Source organism: Trachinotus anak, unplaced genomic scaffold (assembly GCF_046630095.1).
Source record: "Trachinotus anak isolate AG129_WGS33_773 ecotype Australia unplaced genomic scaffold, CSIRO_AGI_Tana_v1 ptg000011l, whole genome shotgun sequence".
In the NCBI taxonomy this organism is placed as follows: Eukaryota; Metazoa; Chordata; class Actinopteri; order Carangiformes; family Carangidae; genus Trachinotus; species Trachinotus anak.
In genome coordinates this window covers 1,063,017-1,082,994 of record NW_027273862.1, presented here as the reverse complement: position 1 = coordinate 1,082,994, position 19,978 = coordinate 1,063,017, and the positions used below count along the sequence as shown (strand labels likewise).

The 19,978-nt window shown below is 40.4% G+C and overlaps 1 protein-coding gene across 4 annotated transcripts in view; it reads right to left on the bottom strand.

Moving 5' to 3' along the window:
- Positions 1–19,978, bottom strand: part of lrrk1 (leucine-rich repeat kinase 1) — an 81,956-nt gene that overhangs the window by 38,343 nt on the left and 23,635 nt on the right. For all 4 annotated transcript variants that reach the window (XM_071488373.1, XM_071488371.1, XM_071488374.1 and 1 more), the window contains 11 exons: positions 15,134–15,270; positions 12,623–12,849; positions 12,403–12,530; positions 11,531–11,694; positions 10,822–10,959; positions 8,688–8,800; positions 7,508–7,578; positions 4,782–4,911; positions 3,538–3,650; positions 1,639–1,853; positions 199–363 (listed from right to left, as the gene is read on the bottom strand). In XM_071488373.1, coding sequence (XP_071344474.1) covers positions 199–363; positions 1,639–1,853; positions 3,538–3,650; positions 4,782–4,911; positions 7,508–7,578; positions 8,688–8,800; positions 10,822–10,959; positions 11,531–11,694; positions 12,403–12,530; positions 12,623–12,849; positions 15,134–15,270 — 1,601 coding nt within the window. The remainder of the gene's footprint in view (positions 1–198; positions 364–1,638; positions 1,854–3,537; positions 3,651–4,781; positions 4,912–7,507; positions 7,579–8,687; positions 8,801–10,821; positions 10,960–11,530; positions 11,695–12,402; positions 12,531–12,622; positions 12,850–15,133; positions 15,271–19,978) is intronic.

Sequence of the window (19,978 nt, the reverse complement as noted above, 5' to 3'; positions counted from 1 at the left end):
CCTTCATTCTCTGACCCACTCACACTCAAGTACAGCTGGAACCAGGCTCTCAGTTGGCCTGGTCTGCAGAAGAGTGTGTGTGTGTGTGTGTGTGTGTGTGTGTGTGTGTGTGTGTGTGTGTGTGTGTGTGTGTGTGTGTGTGTGTGTGTGTGTGTGCGGGTGTCTGGTGAGTCTGAGGGAGAGAGAGCTAAATTTCACCTCGATGTTGAGCAGCCATGTCTGCAGGCTGGCCACAGCCTCCTCTCCCAGAGCCAGGTTCCAGATCACCACATACAGGGCCTTATCAGTGAAGAAACACTGGTTCACTGTGGACATGCTGGCTTGACCACCGATGTCCCACACGTTGAATGCCACTGAGTCCTTCTGTGTGTAACAAGACGAGATCTGAGTGAAGTTAGGGGTCTGGAAAGCAAATATGTGATGAGTCAGCAAAAAAAAAAAAAAAAGTCTGAGGTGACTCAGTTCTCTGGAAATATGAAAAAAAAAAGTTATTAGTAGATCCACTCCCAAAATTCAGTAGTTTCCAACAGACAAATCCACACTGTTCACTGTGAATAGTTTTTATTGGATGCGACTGTTATCCCTATGAAACTGACAACGTGTTTCCTGGATTAGCCACAGAAACATAGAAACTGTTTCTGGAGGGAGCTACTGCTCTGATTTTTTTTAAATGTAAATTTTTAATGCTGTGAGCTCCACAAATGAAATTCATTTCAATGTCTCATATCTGAAAACAGCAGTTCTGAAGCTCAGAGTGGGCTGCTCCACTGTGTTTTTGTTACTATTCCTCCAATTTAGCTCAACACAACACAAGCTACAGTGTACAGAACAAGGTCAGTGTAAAAATGTCCTTCATCACCTACACTGGAAGCCCATTCAGAGGAGATCTCTTACTGACCTGTATGAACAATAGACCGTAAATAAAGATGGACGTGGCCTCCATGACATCACACATGAGAGGAACTGCAGTTTTTGCCACTTCAGCGTTGGCTTCATTTTTCAGCCTCGGAGGTTGAAGCTTAGATAAAACCAAAACTATACGACTAATCCACATTAGATTTTACATTAAAGCTACAATATGTAGGTCCTGGAAGTCAAGTTAGTACTAGCTCATAAGAAAACCACTCTGCTCCTCCCACTGCTCCCTGTTCAGCCCTTTACCTACATCCTCATCGTGTTTGTTGTCTCAGCTCATGCAGGAACTTTTTATTTTTTATTTTTTTTAATTTTGTTAGTATATATTCTTAATGATCACCGTGTTAGAAAGCTAACAGATAAGGCTAACAGGAATGTCATTCAGTTTGAAGGTATCCATGGTTAAAAATCCCTTTGATGTGAATTTACTAATTGTGATTTCAGTTGGAAATTATTTCAGTACTGTCCAGTCTGTTTCATTTCTGACCTAGAAAACCACAGAAATCAAAAAGCTAATTAAATTAACCAGTCCTCTGGTACAAGACTCTGATTACTGTTTTTCAGACTAGTTTGAAAAGTAGAACATTATAGACACAGTACAATACAATTTTTGCTTTTCATTGGTATAGTTGTTCTGTCTAAAACCTCGATGTATGTGCTGTATTGTGAATGTGTGTACATTAAATACACAGTATACGTCTGTGCTCTCTGTGTTTTTCTCACGCTGTTTTTGCCGCAGTTGGGTTTCTCCAGCTCCCAGGTGGAGGTGGAGATGCTGCATTCTGCTGGGGTGAAGGCGGATGCCCTGCCGGTCTGCAGAGTCTCCAGCAGGGCCGTCTTCCCCTGCCTCGGTGGACCAATCACAAGCATCTTCAGGAGTCTACAGGGCTCTGCCTTTCGAAGGTGCGCCCGGAGGAATGCCAGGACAGATGCAGGACCTGAAAACCAGAGAGGTCCAAATCTGGTTTTCAGGATGTTGGAAACTACATTACGCAGTACCAAGAAAACTACAGACAGGTGTCACCACTGAAACCAAATACATTACACATTACATTTACTGAAGTTCAATTTTTACATACTTGTACATCACTTCTTACTTAAAGATTTTATCCAAAACCAGGTATGTACTATAATATTATATATTATATATATAATATTATTATTACAGATGTTACAAATTAAAGTGCCCAACAGTACATAAAGTGAGAAATGGGTCAAGAAACATGATCAGGTTGGAAACAAACCTCCAGGTAAGATACACTTTGGAAAATTAAGTTACAATATTAAATTATTACACAGACTGTTGTAAAATATCCAAACACATTGCAGACCCACTTCTTAATTCACCTTTGACCTACTGTATTTAATGTAGCTGAGCCTATAATTATCTTGTACATAGTGGGACTATTAGCAGCTTTTCAGGTGTGCTCAATTTCAGTTTGACTCCAAATGAAGTGGTTTAGATCCTGGATAAGAACCTGGATAAACTGACTGCTCATGCTTCTTGATCTGTTTCTTACTATGTTTCACGATGCTCCCAGGTCTCACATACTGGATGAATTTGGTGAGTACACAGTAGTTTTATCGTAATAGATAGAAATGATCCACTAAAATAAAACCCGTCATAGACTGTAACCTATAGTTTTCCTTTAAAGGACGGCTACACTGTTTTACCAGGTCTAGATTAAAACAATAGTCAGGTGCTCATATGGACAATGACTCAGGGTGTTTGCTATAAACATCATCTTGTTCAAAGTGGCCCTTAAGAGACCCTTTGATAAAAGCTTCCAGTGTAAGTGGTAGGGGAGAAAATCCTCCATGTGAGCATGTGAAGTTTATCTGAAGTTAATAAGCCTTCAACGGTCTAAGTTAGACAAATCAGTTGTTTATCTTTCAGTCACAGTCTCTCTTTGGTAGGAAATTCCCCGTTTTTGTTACTACTTCTCCAGCTCAGCAACACAACCTACAGTGACCAGAACAAGGTCTGTGCTAAAATGTCCTTCATCACCTACGATGGAAGCCCAGTGAGAAGGGTTCTCTTACTGACCTGTACGAACAATAGACTATATAAATATCAACGTAGCGACCTCAGGCACAATCTGAAGAGTGTTTTTGAAGCTCAGAGTGAGCTGCTCCGCTGTTGCCATCTTGGCAGTGCCTGACTCTGCCTAACTCCAGGCTAATCCAAAAATGGGCAAAGAGGTGGGGCGTGTGAGGAGCCAAGACTTCGGTACATGCTTGTTTGTGGCACAGTCACGCCCTCAATCATATGTAAATTTAAGCCTTAGTAAAGTGCAAACAGGTGAGTTATATAAAGATTCACCCGTACAGTTGTCATGAAGGAGAAAATTAGCTCTAGAGACCAGAACAGTTTCTGTACCAGGCTGTAAACATGTTTATTTCTGCTGTAAAGTTGGACATTTGAACATGGGAGTCTGTGGGGACTGACTCACTGTTGGAGCCAGACTCTGGTGGTCATTAGAGTATTGGTTTGAATTTTCAGCCCCGGAAGTTGTCAGAAACTGTTTCATGGTACATATGCACCTGATAATTATTTTAAGATTCATTTATTTTCAGCCAAGCTTCCTTTTAAAAAGTCAGCTGAAGACAGTTGGACAGTACCTTCTTTTCTTACTTCCTGGGGGACATTAGTGATGTTGAGGTCCTCGGTGTCCAGCTGCCACAGGTTGGAGAGCTGACCGAGCTCTGCTGGGAGCTCCCGGATTCCAGGATTACTGTCCCCAGAGCAGGTGAGACAACATGGTCAACAATTCACATTAAAGACAGGACATTCAAAGCTACCGAGCATCCAAATGATGGTGTCAGTTTTTAATAACTTAATGGTTTAAATTATCATTAATTTCATTGGCCTGCATTGAAAGGGCCTCTGAGGGCTAAACCCTTTTTTAAGAAACAGCCAGATGGATATGTGGTTGGTTTTTGGCTGCAACGGTAAATGTGGATCCATGACGTGTGTGAGAACAGAGCAATTTGCTGTTTGTATAAAACAGCTGCAAACAGCCGAAGCAGGAGGACTGACCGCATACCAAGCAGTGGTTCCCAGTGACTGAACTGATTTCTGTGTCAAACCCAAGAGGAGCTGTAATTTTTCTTACTTAATTATTTGTTTTCTTTTCAAAATTCAATCTGGCTTTTAACATTTTACTTGTTGTGGTAATATAATGTTAGAAGTGGTTCCTCAGTGTCTAAAGCTGAAAAATAATAACACTGCAACTGATTTTATTGAAAACTGATGACATGGTTATTGTTTTAAAGTGAAATACATGGTGGTTTCCATCCACCCAAATTCAAAACTGCATATGGGAATGCAGGATTTATAAATAGTAAAAGTGCTGGAAATTAGCAGCACATTGTCGAAACAAAGGATAATTTTGTTACATTCAAGTTGTATTTCATTAAAAGAGCCAAAATTAAATTTTAGGTGCTTGAAAAATAGGTGGTGGTGGAAGCTGAATGAAATAATACGAGAGAACAAGATTTAATAATGTGCAGAGTCTGGATTTGAATAAATGCCTTATAAAGTTGAGGTTTCCTTCTAGGAAATGTTGAGCCCCTGGTGTTTGCTACAGTGAATCTAATGTCTGGGAAAATTTTCTAGCACCAAGATACTGTTGTGTTTTACATCTTTATCTTTAGCACCGAGAGGGACAAGAATGCCCCCTACAGAAAAATCCCACTAACTGCACTCAACCTCCCACACATCATTTGTCAGTGACAGAGAGGTTGAAAAACAGATCTGGGGATTGTAGCTAGACAAACATACAGCAGTGTTATCAGTGTGACAGAGGGAGGACTGTGAGGGACAGCATGCAGGTGAAGGCTGGCACAGAGACACAGGGACTCACTTGGAGAGGTAGAGCTCAGTGAGGCTGTGCAGGCCACACACTGACTGAGGAACACACTCCAGCTGGTTGTCATTCAAGTAAAGCACTTCCAGTGAATCCCGCAGAATCATGGGAAACTCTATGGGACACACTGCCAAGACAGAGTCATGCAGGGGGTCACATTATGTACAGTATGCTCAAACACACAGAGGATATGGTTCAGAAGAATGTAACTAATACTGGAACTGGGCTTTAGACATTTCCACAGAAACATAAAAAAAAACTGCAGCTTTGACAGAACTGGATTCTTGGCAGGAGGCAAGTCCTCTGAAACATTATGCAATATTAATACAAATAAATTATATAATTTCACTGTAATTAAGTCTTTAATCAAACCGCATCATCTCCATTATCGGAGATGGATAACACTGATTGACCCACGCTGAAGGTCACAGGTCATTAATCAGTCGCAGCAGGAGCTTGTGTCTGTTTACTGAACTCAGCAATTATCATAATATGGTATGAGATCCAGTGGAGTCACCATGCAGAGATGTTTGTGTGTACGTGTGAGAGTTTACTGTGTTGTAATAGCAGGGACGGGAATAATGAATTACATTTATTCTTGTGACTGTAACAAAGTGGGGTTTTTGTGTACTGGTCCTTTTTGGAGTATTTCTAAAAGTAAGTACCTTTACTCATACCTAATTATTTCTTAACGTAAATATTTTAATTTGCTACATTTAAAGTCAAAATCGTTAGAGAGTAAAAACAAAAGTCACATCCTGATGTTATGATTTACTGTGTGAGACCGCAACTAATGAAAAGAGTCAGATCAGCAGCTGCGGCAGAGAAGAAGCAGCTGATTGGAGGCAGCGCACATTTGAATCAACAACTCTCTACGACAATTAATAACATTAAAATTGCAAAACTGTTGTACAGCATATACAGCAATAAGCTGTGTGAGTGCATACATGTAATTATCAGTTGTATGCACAGGCTGCAAAAGTGTATATATGCAATGAAATACCTGCTTGTAGCCTAAAGAGGCTCTTTAATTTAATTTACTAGTTTTTTCATGTTTTATCGTTATCATATTTTTTACCCATCCCCTTTGTCCTTTTAAAAATGTAACGCAGTAACATTTACTAGATTTTAAGTGACATACTTTGTACTTGTACTTGTACACAAGTAATTTCAGTATGTACAATTTTCCAGTTCTCTGTCCACCCCTGTGTGAAAGTCAACAGCAGGTAGCGTGGTGGTGGAATGCTCACCAGGAGGTTGAGCCATTGTAGGGACTTATTCTGCCCTGAATTCAGTGAGAGGTGGGTTCTCCTGTCAGGTCGCGTTTACTCCCAACAAACTCCATATATCTGAAGGTTAGTCTGAGGTCTGGGGTCAGAATTGATTCACGTGGGAGGATGAAGTGCTTTGTTTGTTGGCAGTCATGCAGAGTTTGGGAGTGAGCTGCAGTGACTACCAAGAAGAAGTCACAGGATGATTAATGAGACAGGAAAAGAAAAAACACTGCTCTGCAACATATTTCTTTTTTTTTTTGATGGAATACTGGCTTCTTTCACCTTCATCATTCTTTCATGAAAATGAAAGGTTGGTGTAATTGTTCAAATTTGGCCATTTTAGTAGAAATGTTTCATGTTCTTAAACAGCGTAAAGTCTTCACCACAAACCCAGTACACTCTGTCAGGTGGTCATTATTAAATATAAATACACAAATTTGATATGGTCGATACAGACTATTGTGTTAGGGTCAAGTTTGACCCTAAGTTTTAAAATTTAGATGTAGGAAACATACCTTTTTCTGATCAAAACAAGTCTTCATTACATTCTCAACAATAACCTAATATTATTAAATACATTTTGATCATTTTTCTTTTTTAAAAATCTCAATTAAAAAAAAGTTACATCTGTGGTGTTACGGGTTAAATTTGACCCCGTAGCAATTATGGGTTTTTTATGCAGAGAAATACACAGCAAATGTTGTAAAACCATCATGAATGACAAAGATAACAAAACAAAAATAACAGTAAAAAAAATCATGAGCAGTGAAATAGATCATTGTATCCATTTGAAAACTAAAAATGTTTTATACTCTGTAAGTTCAATGTGATCTAAGCTACATAAAATATCAATGAAAGTATATATATTATAGTTATGGATGAATAACAAGTTTCTTAAGCAGATAAAATATTTTACTGGATGATAATTAGTGTTTTTTTCTGTGCTTGTTTTTGAATTCAAACACTAAAGGTATAAACCCTTTTCTAACACATTTGGAGGGTTGATTAAAAACTACGATAGCGGTAACAAAATAATTGCATAATGAAGACAGATATTGATCAGTGTAGACATAAAACAATGATTATAGGCAAATAGTGCCTAAAGATGTCATTATATCAGAAGTGAAAATATCAAAGGCATCAGATAAAAATGACTGAAGGAGAGATGGAGTTTAAATAAAGAGGTTAAAGTCTAAATTGCATGGTGTTGTCTACACTTCAACAAAATACTGCTGGGAAATGACTGAATTTTTGTTAATTGTTGCAATCACCAGATCTTACCCACAGAGGAAGGCAGAGATAGTACTTCACACTGACCCTAAAGTCCTGACATCATCTCAAAAGTACACATTATTGGTAGCGAGGAGGAAAACTGAGATCACGTCTATTTTTAATATATTGTTCTATATGAAGGATTAAATTATTTCCGTGCATGTAAAGCAGGTCTACCTGGGTCTGGGTCCCTCCTGTTCCATGTAGTTAGGAAGGCCAGCTTCCTGGATTTGGGCCCCTCCTCTGTTCTAAAAGACAAAAATACAGAGAGAAATCAACTGATGCTGAGCACAACGGCAATGAGAAGGAACGAGACCAGCTCATATCTGCAGAGTGTGGTGGAAGTGTCCTGTGTGGGATTCACCAAGAGAAGGTAGGAACTCCACCTTTAGCCCGGTGTGATACATACAATAACAGAGCACTTTATTAGGAACACCTCCACACCTGCTTACTCACGTAATTGTCCAATCAGCCAATCATGTGGCAACAATTCACTGCATAAAATCATGCAGATCCAGGTTAGGAGCTTCAATTAATGTTCACATCAAACATCAGAATTGGGCCTTAATACCAACCAATCGTGGTTTGAATATCACAGTCTGAGTACTGTGCTTGACCATGTTCATCCCTTCATGGCCACAGTTTACCATCTTCTAACAGCTACTTCCTGCAGGATAATGCTCCATGTCATGAAGCTAAGGTCGTCTGAAACTGATTTCATGAACATGACAGTGAGTTCCTTTTTGGAGTATTTCCCCCCACCCCCCACCCCACCCCCCCACAGTCTCCAGACCTGAATCCAGTTCAACACCTCTGGGATGTGGTAGAACAAGAGATTAGCAGCTTGAATGTGCAGCTGATGAATCTGCAGAAATGATGTGATGCAGTCAGGTCAACGTGGAGCAGAGTTTCAGAGGAAAGTTTCCAACATGTTGTGGAAGCAGTGACATGAAGACCTGAGGCTGCTTGAGAGCAAAGGGAGGAACTACACTGTATTAATATGGCGTACCTAATAAAGTGCTCAGTGACTGTAATATTCAGGACAAACTTGCATCTCGTGCAGTAAAACATTCTATGAATAAGGCTGTAGAAACTATAAAAAGCAAAAGTGCAAAAAACATTCAGGCAGCAGCTTCACTTTTATTTGATGGTTGAAAAAACAAATGTAATAATGCTGCAACTTGCCCAAAGGCTAAAATGAATCTCCAACTAAACCTTTATACATTAAGTATAAGTCTGAATCAGGACGTCCTGTATTTGGATCAAGTAGTTTGTGAATAATTAGATGAGCAAAGTCAGTGAGCTCCAGCAGACAGTGTATATGCACACATGTGTGTACGTATGTGCATTGACTTACTTGCCAAGCTGGTTCCTGGAAAGATCAAGGGTCCTGAGCTGAGAGCACTTCCACTTATTGGGGGCTGGAAGCGTCACAATATGATTCCCACAGAGTCTCAGTGAGACCAGGGCCTGAAGAGAACAGGGGCGAGATACTGTAAACTAAACATTCACATTTTCCTGTCAGGGGCAGATGAGGACAGAGCAGCACTGCATCATGGGTAAGTTTTCCTGTGATAATGAGAACATGAGCTGCAAAGAAAACCTCTGGTGCTCCAAGCTCATAATTCTGCTTTAGCATTAGCAACGCCTCGAATCTAAGAGAATAAAGAAGCTAAATATTGATGTGAAACACAGAGCAGCCAAGTCTAGATCATGAATAAAATATGACAGAGACGTTATAATACAGTTTTGAAGCAGCAGTAGTGTATTTTAATTCATTTATTCTTTTCTTTTTCTTTTCTTCAGTGTTGGTTCAGTGTTGTATAACAAAGGTGGTCAGGAGTCTTTATCTTTAAATCAATCTTAATGTAGCCTCCTGTTTAATATAAATCAAAAATAAATACATCTGTATATTATTACTTAGCATAGTGGAGTCTATTCAGTCTGGCTCTTCACTAATGCTAACGTTTTTTGAATTCAAACACTAAAGGTATAAACCCTTTTCTAACACATTTGGAGGGTTGATTAAAAACTACGATAGCGGTAACAAAATAATTACATAATGAAGACAGATATTGATCAGTGTAGACATAAAACAATGATTATAGGCAAATAGTGCCTAAAGATGTCATTATATCAGAAGTGAAAATATCAAAGGCATCAGATAAAAATGACTGAAGGAGAGATGGAGTTTAAATAAAGAGGTTAAAGTCTAAATCGCATGGTGTTGTCTACACTTCAACAAAATACTGCTGGGAAATGACTGAATTTTTGTTAATTGTTGCAATCACCAGATCTTACCCACAGAGGAAGGCAGAGATAGTACTTCACACTGACAGTCCTGACATCATCTCAAAAGTACACATTATTGGTAGCGAGGAGGAAAACTGAGATCACGTCTATTTTTAATATATTGTTCTATATGAAGGATTAAATTATTTCCGTGCATGTAAAGCAAGGTTTTGGTTGGATTACAAGGTTAGAGCACTGAAGCCAACACTGAGGACACACAGATGGATTACTGTCTGTTCTCACATCACTGAGTGGACTGATTGTCAGTCACTGGGCTTGATGCAAGAAGGTGTGTATTGTGTTGGTTTGTGTTTTCATTCATCCTAATCCTCCTTCTTTTGTCTGTGAGGTTTGTTCCACAGTGTGTTCAACAAACTCTCTTAACTACACAAACTGCTTGTTTCTGCTTCATGAACGTCAGCTGTTGCAGTTGGTGGACTGTCAAAATTTTCCAGACAACTGCTAAACTGTATGATACCAATTAAACTGTTAAAAAATAAGAAACTGTTGTCAAACCTCTCAGTAACTCACAGCCATGATGTACATTACACATATTCAGTGAACACAATGTAAAATTATTTGTACTATTTTTGTTTTTTGTTTTTTTGAGTTACGTATCACATTTAAACTTCAAATTCATTCAGATATTCAGATTATAGCATCATAATTCCTGTGGAGGAAGACAGACTGTACATGACTCCTACAATACGTTTGGACCACTTGCAAAAAATTATGAGAAAACTGATATAATATATGAATATATATATAGAATATATGAGTATATGAGTATGAGCTCTTCATGCATGAGGCCCACTGTGTACAATTCTGCCTCATAGTTTATTCATTTTTACATCTGATCTTGCATCTCTCTGCCTGTGTTGGTACATTCAAAAGCTGGACATGAACAAAACTCTTGTGTACAATGGAATGTAATACAATGTAAAGTGAGCTAAATATCTCTGCATATAATGGAGCACAAACTCCTGGTGTTTTAAGTCAATGACCCCACACATGGAGCCATCCACACAGCAGCAGCTCCACCTGGAGGCTGTTTAACAGACCACACACTGGAGTCTGACCAAATCATTGGATTTTAATAAACTTGTTTTTGTTTAATCCAGAGATTTTTTAACTATGATTTTACTCCAGCCTGGTGCACATACAGATGTACAGTAACAGACCCAGATGTTACTTCCTACCTCCAGTTCAAAGATGTATGAGGGCAGCTCCTTCAGGCTGTTGTCAGAGAAGTCCACCTCCTGCAGCTTAGTCCTCCAGAAGATGGAGATGGTGTTTGGAAGACTCTCAATCACATTGGAAGAAGCTTTGCATTGTTTCTGAAGGGGCAGAGGAATATCTTGTGTTAATATTTGGAAACAGTCCGTTTTTCTTTTAATTATGCATTTTGTTCCAGTAAAACCCCCAAAAACAAAAAAGCCTCAAAGTGAAGAATGCAAATTTCAACAGTAAATATCTTTACATATATTAAATATCATATGAATTTTTTTCCTAACACAATTTCATTTGCAGTTCTGTTTTACTGACAGTGTGTAGAGAGAAACAGGAAGCAGAGAGGGGCCCAGTCTGCTGCAGTAAGAACTCAGCCTTGATATGAACTCTACCAGGGCACTGCATATGTCAATACTAACATAATCCTGTGTCCTGGAAGAGACCTTGATAATTTATTTTCTCCTTGATGACAACAAGCTGTTCGGGCCCAGAGGCAGCGAAGCTGCTCATAATCACGATGCTCCCTCACTGAACGTCACTGTTGGGAGGATGTTTTCATGTTGGCATACAGTGAAGCTTTTTACATAGAGCTGCATGTTCCTCCCTAACGATTCAACCTTAGCTCCATCAGTCCATACAACACTAGTGATGTGGAGAGTCAAGGTGCTGGTTTCTTACCAGTGGACAGGCCCAGGGGTCAGGGAAGGAGCTCAGTTTGTTCCTGCACACATTGAGGAAGCTCAGGGATTTCAAACAGTGCATGACTGCCGTAGACAGACTGGTCAGACAGTTATCAGACACGTCCAGCTCCTCCAGCTTACGAAGGCCGATCCAGTTTGTTGCTGGAAAGAACAAAAAGTCTGAATTAGACCTTAATGTCTAACATGTCTATGGAAAACTCCATAATTATTTAAATGGCTGTAATAACCTACAAGTATTTATTAGCAACAGATCCAGGCTGTGAGGAAGAAAAAACTGCTGAACCAATGAATTGATTAAGTGATCGACAGTAACTTAAAATCAATAATATATTACTTAAATGCCTGTGTGAACAGAAGGGTTTTTATGTGGGTATGAACCATAGGCAGAGAAAAGAGGACAGTGTTTCTGAAACCATGTCAGCCTGTTGTGATGTAGCCGAGGCTCATTATTTTTTATTTTAGTTTTTAAAGAACATCATAAAGACAAATATTTGGATAAAAATCTGATTTTAAAAATACTATTTGCAGCTAAATCCTTTTAATTTTATTTTATCTGCCCCCATTTTTGTCCCCTTTTTTTTTTTTTTTAATTTGTAGCACTGAGTCAGTACTGCGCTTCAGCCGTGCAGGTTTAGGTGACTAATGTCTAAGATGATTGATTTAAACTCCCCCTCCATCCCTCCAGCTGCTCTGCATCTGAAACAGCTAGCTACAGAGCCCTATTCAGTCTGGCTCTTCACTAATGCTAACGTCAGAGGTCTCCACACTCACTGTCATCCTGGCAGCTCCACAGCAAACTAAATCAACATTACCTGACATGCAACTAGGTATAACAGAGTTAGAACGTACTGGCAGGGATGTCAAACAGGACTCTGAGCTGGTTCTTGGTAGCAGCGATTCTCTGGATGTTGGTGAGATGGAGAAGTCCTGGTGGTAAACTGGAGAGCTGGTTCTGAGAGAGATTCACCTGCTGTAAACTGAAGTAGAGAAACAGGGAGGCTGAGAGTTAGTTACAGTCTTTTGTGTCTGAACACATCCAACAAACCCGACACCCTCCTGCCATGTGTACCTGGAGCAGATGACCTCCTGGGAGCTGTGAGCAGGCGGCAGCTCCTTCAGCAGGTTGTTAGACAGATCCAGAGTCTGCAGGTGGATCAGACCCCAGGGAACCACAGAGGGCAGAGCAGTCAGGCTGTTGGAGGACAGATCCAGGTGGGTGACACGTGAGGAGATATCCATGAACCAATCCAGGTCTAACCAGGGCAGCTGCAGACCACTCCAACACACAGCGACAGCCTGCGCGCGCACACACACACGCGCACACACACGCACGCACACGCACGCACGCACACGCACGCACACACACACACACACACACACACACACACACACACACACACACACACACACACACACACACACACACACACACACACACACACGAAACTCATCACCAAAGTATCATGATCAGCTTGTATCTGGACATTTTTATGTCATGTGTCATGTTTAGAAACTAATTTTGAATTTCCTAAAAAAAAAATTTCACTCATTCAAAACTTTTTAGAAATAAATTTGTTTGTAGCACTGATCACATTAAAGAGGCATCTGTCAGCTCTGGCTACCAAACATGACACGTGCAGCTCCAGGCAGTGACATCACCAACCCAGAGTACATCCAATTAGCTCTGCATGTGGTCAGAAAATCCATCAACAGGCAGAAGTTAATGAACACAGAAGCTTCACTTACAAAAGTAACATTGGCATCAGAACAGTGCATTTATGAAAATCCTGTTGTTTACCATCAAAATACATGTACACGTACATACATGTATGTATGTAACACTGACAGTTGTCATTTTAATTATGGTTAAATTTAAACTTTTTAATTCAGTCACTCATTTTATTATTTAAATCATTTAGTCACTTCATGAATTGTGACAAAAAATATATATTTTAATTAATTTAATTTACTTACTTGTTGTTCCCTTGCATTGACCCACATGTTGCCTCTGACGTATACTGTAACTAGTTAGCCTGAGTTATGAAGGTGTGTATATGGACTGGGTAAAATGGGATTTATAAAGTTGTCTGAATCTGACTCTACCATCATAACATCATCATAACACTGTGATGTGTTTTTAATCCAGAGCACGACCAGGCAAGACATTCACCACTCCCCTGAGTGGACTCATCCTTTCATTAGAGTATTTTATGATAGTTTTATAACATTTCTTTATTTCAAATATTTAATTATTGAGCTTCACTTAACTTCTGATCTGTATCATGTAATCAGTGTTATTTGTAAAAACGTCCCTGTTGTGTGTTATCGTGGCTTTAATTATATTGAGGATATGACATTGACCATACGTTGCTAATTAATTAATGTCCTCGTGTGATCGTACTATTATAACAAGTTTTCTGTGTAACTTTGACTCTTCAACATCCCAGACAATCTCATTCTGCAGCTCCTGACTCACCTGTGCTCTGTCAGCTGTCACCAAGTCTCACACCTGGACTAAAACATTTCCTTATACTACAGGCTGTCAGCCACGGCCGCATCCTGAGCCCATTACTGTTCACGCTGCTGACACATGACTGTTCTGCAAGGTTCAACACCAACTACATCATGAGGTTCACTGGTGACACCACCGCCGTAGGCCTCATCAAACGAAGATGAGTCGGCAGACAGAAGTGAGGTGGAGCGGCTGCCTACAACCTTACTCTCAACACGGAGAAAAGCAAAGAGATGATCACTGACTTCAGGAGGGTTAACTCAGTCATCACCCTCCACTGACCATCTGTGCGTCTGTGGTAGAGAGAGTTCAGGTTCATCTGACTGGTGACATGACCTCCAGTGACAACACTACAGCCGTCATCAAGAAGGCCCAACAGCGCCTCCACCTCCTCCGTAGACTGAAGAGGGCGGACCTCCCCACAGATCAGAGACAGAGACTGGACAGGATGGTGCAGAGAAGATCAGTGGTGCCCTGCTGCCTTATCTGCTGGTCATCCACTACAAGTGCAGAGGAGTCGGCATCATAGATGATCCCTCCCATCCCTCTCAGACTGATCTCTCTCATGCAGTTGGGGAACAGGAGCATCCACTCAAGGACACATTTTCCCCACAGCCACCAGACTGTTGAATCAGAACCTATGAACTGATTTTTATCTGGTTTCAAATAACTGCACTTTATTCAAACAATCTTTTATCTGTGACTATATTTATTATCTCTATTTATTATTTTTCTTTTTTGAGTGTTTCACTGCAAAGTCTGACCATTAAAAGAAATCTGAATCAGTCATTCTGGATTGTTCCACCACTCACATGGATGAGGATCTGACAAAGACCCCAGAAACCGATCTATTACTACAGAGACATGGTCTGAATTGTTGTTTTACAGTAAACACACACACACAGCAGAAAACACATGCTACCTCCTAGAGTTTGACAAACTCCTGCGGGGCTCAAAAGCTAAACAGGAATGAGAAACAATGTTGGACATGAATCAGTGGTGATCTCATCTCATCTGACAGCCTCACACCCATTGGTTCACAAACACACCACCAGAGTACACACCCACCTCCTTCACTCTTCTGCTGGATGTTTCCTGCAGCCTGAGCCTGAGGAGGTGTTTGCTGAAGGCCGGATGGTCGATCAGGGTGTATGAGGAGAACCCGGCTCCATTCTGCAGCAGGAAGAGAGCGATCTCCTTGTTACCTGCAGCACAAGACACAACGTTCACTCTGTCTGTGCACATTCACACAGAGGGTGGACACAGTGTTCACAGTGTTCACTCAGTATCTTTCACCGGTTTTGTTTCAGCACTTCTGCAAGAGATGAAAAAGCAACACCACAGATCGTCAGTCAATCAGACAGTCACACACACACACAGGAGACCGCTGTTTGTTTATTGTTTCAGACTGATAGTCAGTGTTGTTTCTTTCATTCACAACTGTTCCACAACCTTAACCACATGTTTATTATTGTAACCATGATGACTGAAGAAAGTACTGATTTTAAACCAAACCACAATCTTTTCCAAAGCCTAACCAAGTACTTCTAGTGGCTGAACCTAACCAAACAAAGACGGTTCCATAATCTTAACTGCACTTTTATTATTATTGCTTCCATTACCACAAAGACCCAGTATGCCTGCCCCTGCTACTCCCCACAACAACCCTGCCCTCAGATGAGTTGTATCTGATCGCAGGGTTGTTTCGACTGGAGCTCTGTGCTGTTCTGTTTGGGTTTAAGAGTTGTTCAGCATTTCTGAGTTGAAACATATGTATGACGGGGTTACAGCAGAGCTACAGAGCCTATGAACACTGCACATAGTCACAGTAGCTCACTGTGACTGAACTGTGATTGGTCAACCTTCACTGCTGCTGCTACTGCTGCTGCTGCTGCTGTTAATGTTTTCTGCTACAAGTTTCTGATGGTGGTGGAGAAAAAAGATGAAGAGAGCTGAAGAAAGACTTCTCCCCTGCAGACCCTCTGCTCACTAGGATCCTCGCTCTCTGTCACAGTGAATGTAAGAACATAAAGAGGTGATTGCACAGCAGTGGTCTCCTATTCAGTGAGACAAGGCAAATCTGCCCAACATCACTCTGTATCTCAAAGTAAATGAAAGGATGTAAACACTGTGGGGAACATAATTAAAGCTCAATGTAGCCTGATCTGGTACAATTCATGTGTCTGATGTCGTGTTAGTGACATCAGTGAGTGAAATCTGACCCTGACACACAGACCAACATCTGCCACAGTGGGACTGTCACTGTGAATCCAGCTGTGCCCCAGGAAGCAGAGGATGTGAACTGTGAGCAGCAAACACAGCCCTCAGGAAGTATTAACAGTCATGCTACACATGTTTACTGGTCTTTCTTTAAGTGTGTTTTTTATTTTGAAGTGAAGTATTTTCATCTTTGCACCTTCACTCAGATTCCTCTGAGGGTGACACTGCAGCAGGTGTTTGTGTGTCTGTTTTCATCCAGTGTCCAGTTTTCTTTGCTTTCATTCTTCAGATGAACCGAATCAGACACAGAGTCAAGTTTCTATAAAGTGAAATGTTGCTAAATGCATCACTTACATCGCTGGATCAATACAGTTAATAGCACAGTGGTTTAAACACTAAAATCAATGTGACGCTATTGCACCAACGAGTATTTTATACACAACGACATTTTATTATAGATTTAGTGTAGCACACAGACTCTGGATCTGATGGGTCAGTCAAACTAACACAGTTTGCCTTAAAATAAGTCTAATTCATTTGAATCATTTTAGTTCTTTTATCTCTTTGTGTAGGACTCAGTCAGGAGGAAGCACGGCTGCCTTCAGGTATTACTAAAGAAGGACAACACAACCACAGCAGGACAGACCAAACACTCTCCAGGGAGCAGCAAACGTTAACATTTACAGACAATGTGTCGTCATTGTGGACAACAAAGCTGTGAAAGGTCGTTTTTTTCTTTATTTGGTTCGTACAAAGTTGCACAAAGTCAACGACAACACACGAGAGAAAAAAATAATCATAAATAAAAAGAGGAACAGAAATATCTGAACTAAAAAGAGATTTCTAAGGTTTTGCAGAGCACCACAGTCCTGATGGCTTTCTGATGTGTTTGTTGATGCAGTGCTTTAAAGTGACATCTCAACCCGGACAGAGCAACAATTTTATCAATCCTGTACGTTGTGTTAATTCATGATGCAATTTTTTTTTTTTTGGGCTTTTTGTGCCTTTATGATAGTCAGTGGAGACTGACAGGAAAGGGGGTAGAGAGAAGGGAATGACATGCAGGAAAGAGTCAGACCGATCGAGAGTCGAACCGGTGACTGCCAGCTAAGAGCGTCTTGCGCTCACACATGGTACGCGCCCTAACCACTCGACTACCGGGCCGCCCATGCTGCAAATTTTAATCAGCAGCCACAAGCTGCAGCTCTTATGTTCACACTGTACAGATCAACTGACCCCCCGGTCAGTTTCTTTTCCAGTAACAAGTCCAATGAAATATTTTCAACAAAGTGAATGTGCCCTCAACAATGTTTACAGGAAGAGAGGAAGACAGATTTACTCTGTAAAATCCCAGGAAGTAAGGACGGAAGTACGAAGTACGAACAGAAACTAAGAAGAAAAAGTAAAAACATGGGGCTGCAGAGAGCTGCAGAAGATGGTGTCTGTTCTGTTCACATTCATATCAGTCTCCATCAAGTTGACACTTTAATAATAATAATGATAATTTTAACACAGGCTCACTACAGTTAATTACTGATTGTTTGACAGCAGCCATGAAGGAAATCAGACCCTGGAACTGATTCAACTATAGACAGCGGATCAGAATTACTGAGAGACAGGTCTGAGCTGCTATTCTGAAAACAATGGGATGATTACAGTTGTTACTCTCTGTAGTTTGGCCCATTGATTTAGCCCTCTTACCAGCACACGGCTCAAGAACACACTTACGGTATTTTAAAACCCTGAGCACACAACTGCTGCTATTTGCGTCAACAGCTGTCTGTAAGTCCATAAAAATAATATAACTACAAAACCTTCTAACTACAAAACCTTCCTGTGAATCATCACTTTTTTTGCTCAGAGTAATCCAGTCAGATGTGTCTGTACATTCATGGGTACACTGGAAAAAGGAACAGCTAATAGCTAATTCAGCAAACTTTTAAAGGTCCCAAAATTTTAACAAATAGTCACAACAAACAGGGTCAAACTTTACACACAGATAACAGACCATGAATAGATTATTCTCCAAATACAAGTAAACCAAAGAGTCATGATAGTAGTGAAAATCCATTGATATCAACTTTTCAATATCAATATGCAGTTATTATCTGAGTGTCAGGATTTAAAACCCCCCGGTTCAGGCACAGTGACCCCCCTCAAACTGAACGACAAAAGACAACCGATCACTTCAGCCTGATTCTACGACGAGTCGAGGGCAAACAGTTTAGGCTTTAATCTGTAGTGCCTGCCCAGCTTCAGGCTTGAACCGGTGTATGATGGGTTTTCTCTGAGATCATTTCCATTTTGGGGTGTAAGACTTTGGGTTTAACTGTAGCTCTTGGGTGCACAGACTGCGTGGCGTCTCTAAGTGCACCTGCTATCATTGTTCATGTAGGTGCAGCAGCTCAAAGTGCAAAAGTCTGGCTGAGGTGTATGAAGAGAGAGTGGTGATAAATAATTACACTCTCAGCCAGTCACATCACCTCATCACTCTGCAACAGCAGCGCCCATCACAGGGAAGCAAGACAACGATGGTGATGGTGACTTAAACAAATAAAAACTGTTGATGAAACTGTTTATATGTGAACATCAATGTGACACTACTGTGTACTACTACTTCAGTTTTAATTCCACTGTTTCTCACATCGTAAACACTCACATTGTGTTGTTTCACTCCATTATTCATTTCAAGAAGAAAACTTGAAATGATACTTCAGCTAAAAAGAAAGTTGGGCAGGAGTCAGTGAGACATGACTGATGAGGAGCCGTCTCCTGCATAAACAACACAATACTGAGTAATAACAGACTGTTCTGATGTGTGAAGAAATATATGTGAGTTTCTGTAGCAGTCTGGACTTAATTAAGACAAACACAGTTGATATCTGTGTACAGTCACTGTGTTGTCTGTGCTGCTGCCTTCATGAGGCTGAAGGGTTTAATGAACTGAAGCAGAAGCTTTTCATGAAGTCTAAAGCCACTGTGAACAACAGACACGGGAAGAATCCGATCAGTGAGATAAATGTAGACTGCTGCTTTAACCACAGGAACTTTATTTTTCCAAGTATTGTTTGGAAAGTGATTTATTAAATGGTTTATTTATTTCGTTTATTCATCACTGAAGCATAACAGGACAAACCAACAAACCAAACACTTTTACCTTCCCACTGGTGGATGGTCCCAACTCCACAACCCCCTAAACCAAGTAACTGTTTTTGGCCTATAACCTAAAAAAAAACTTGAATCTCCACCTCATGGTTGTTTGCCTCGTAAAGTAGCAGGACATATGGTCACAATCTCCCCTTCCTGAATTACAGCATTGAATAATGGCCAAAAATGTTTTTACAGAACAGTATGACGTCACAGTGAAGCTGACCTTTGACCTTTTGGATATAAAATGTCAACAGTTCATTTTATCCTTAAAGACATTTGAATTAAATTGTGTTATAATTACTGTATGAATTTGTGAGAAAAAAAACATATATTGTGAGGTCACAGTGACCTTTGACCACCAAAATCTAATCAGTTCATGTTTGAGTCCAAGTTGACATTTGTGCCAAATTGAAAGAAAATCCCTCAAGGTGTTACTGAGATATCGTGGCCAAAATCATGTTTGTGAGGTCACACACCTTTAACCACTAAAATCTATGTCTCGTCACGTGGTGCTGCTGTGGCTATTCTCAGTGCAACGTCTAA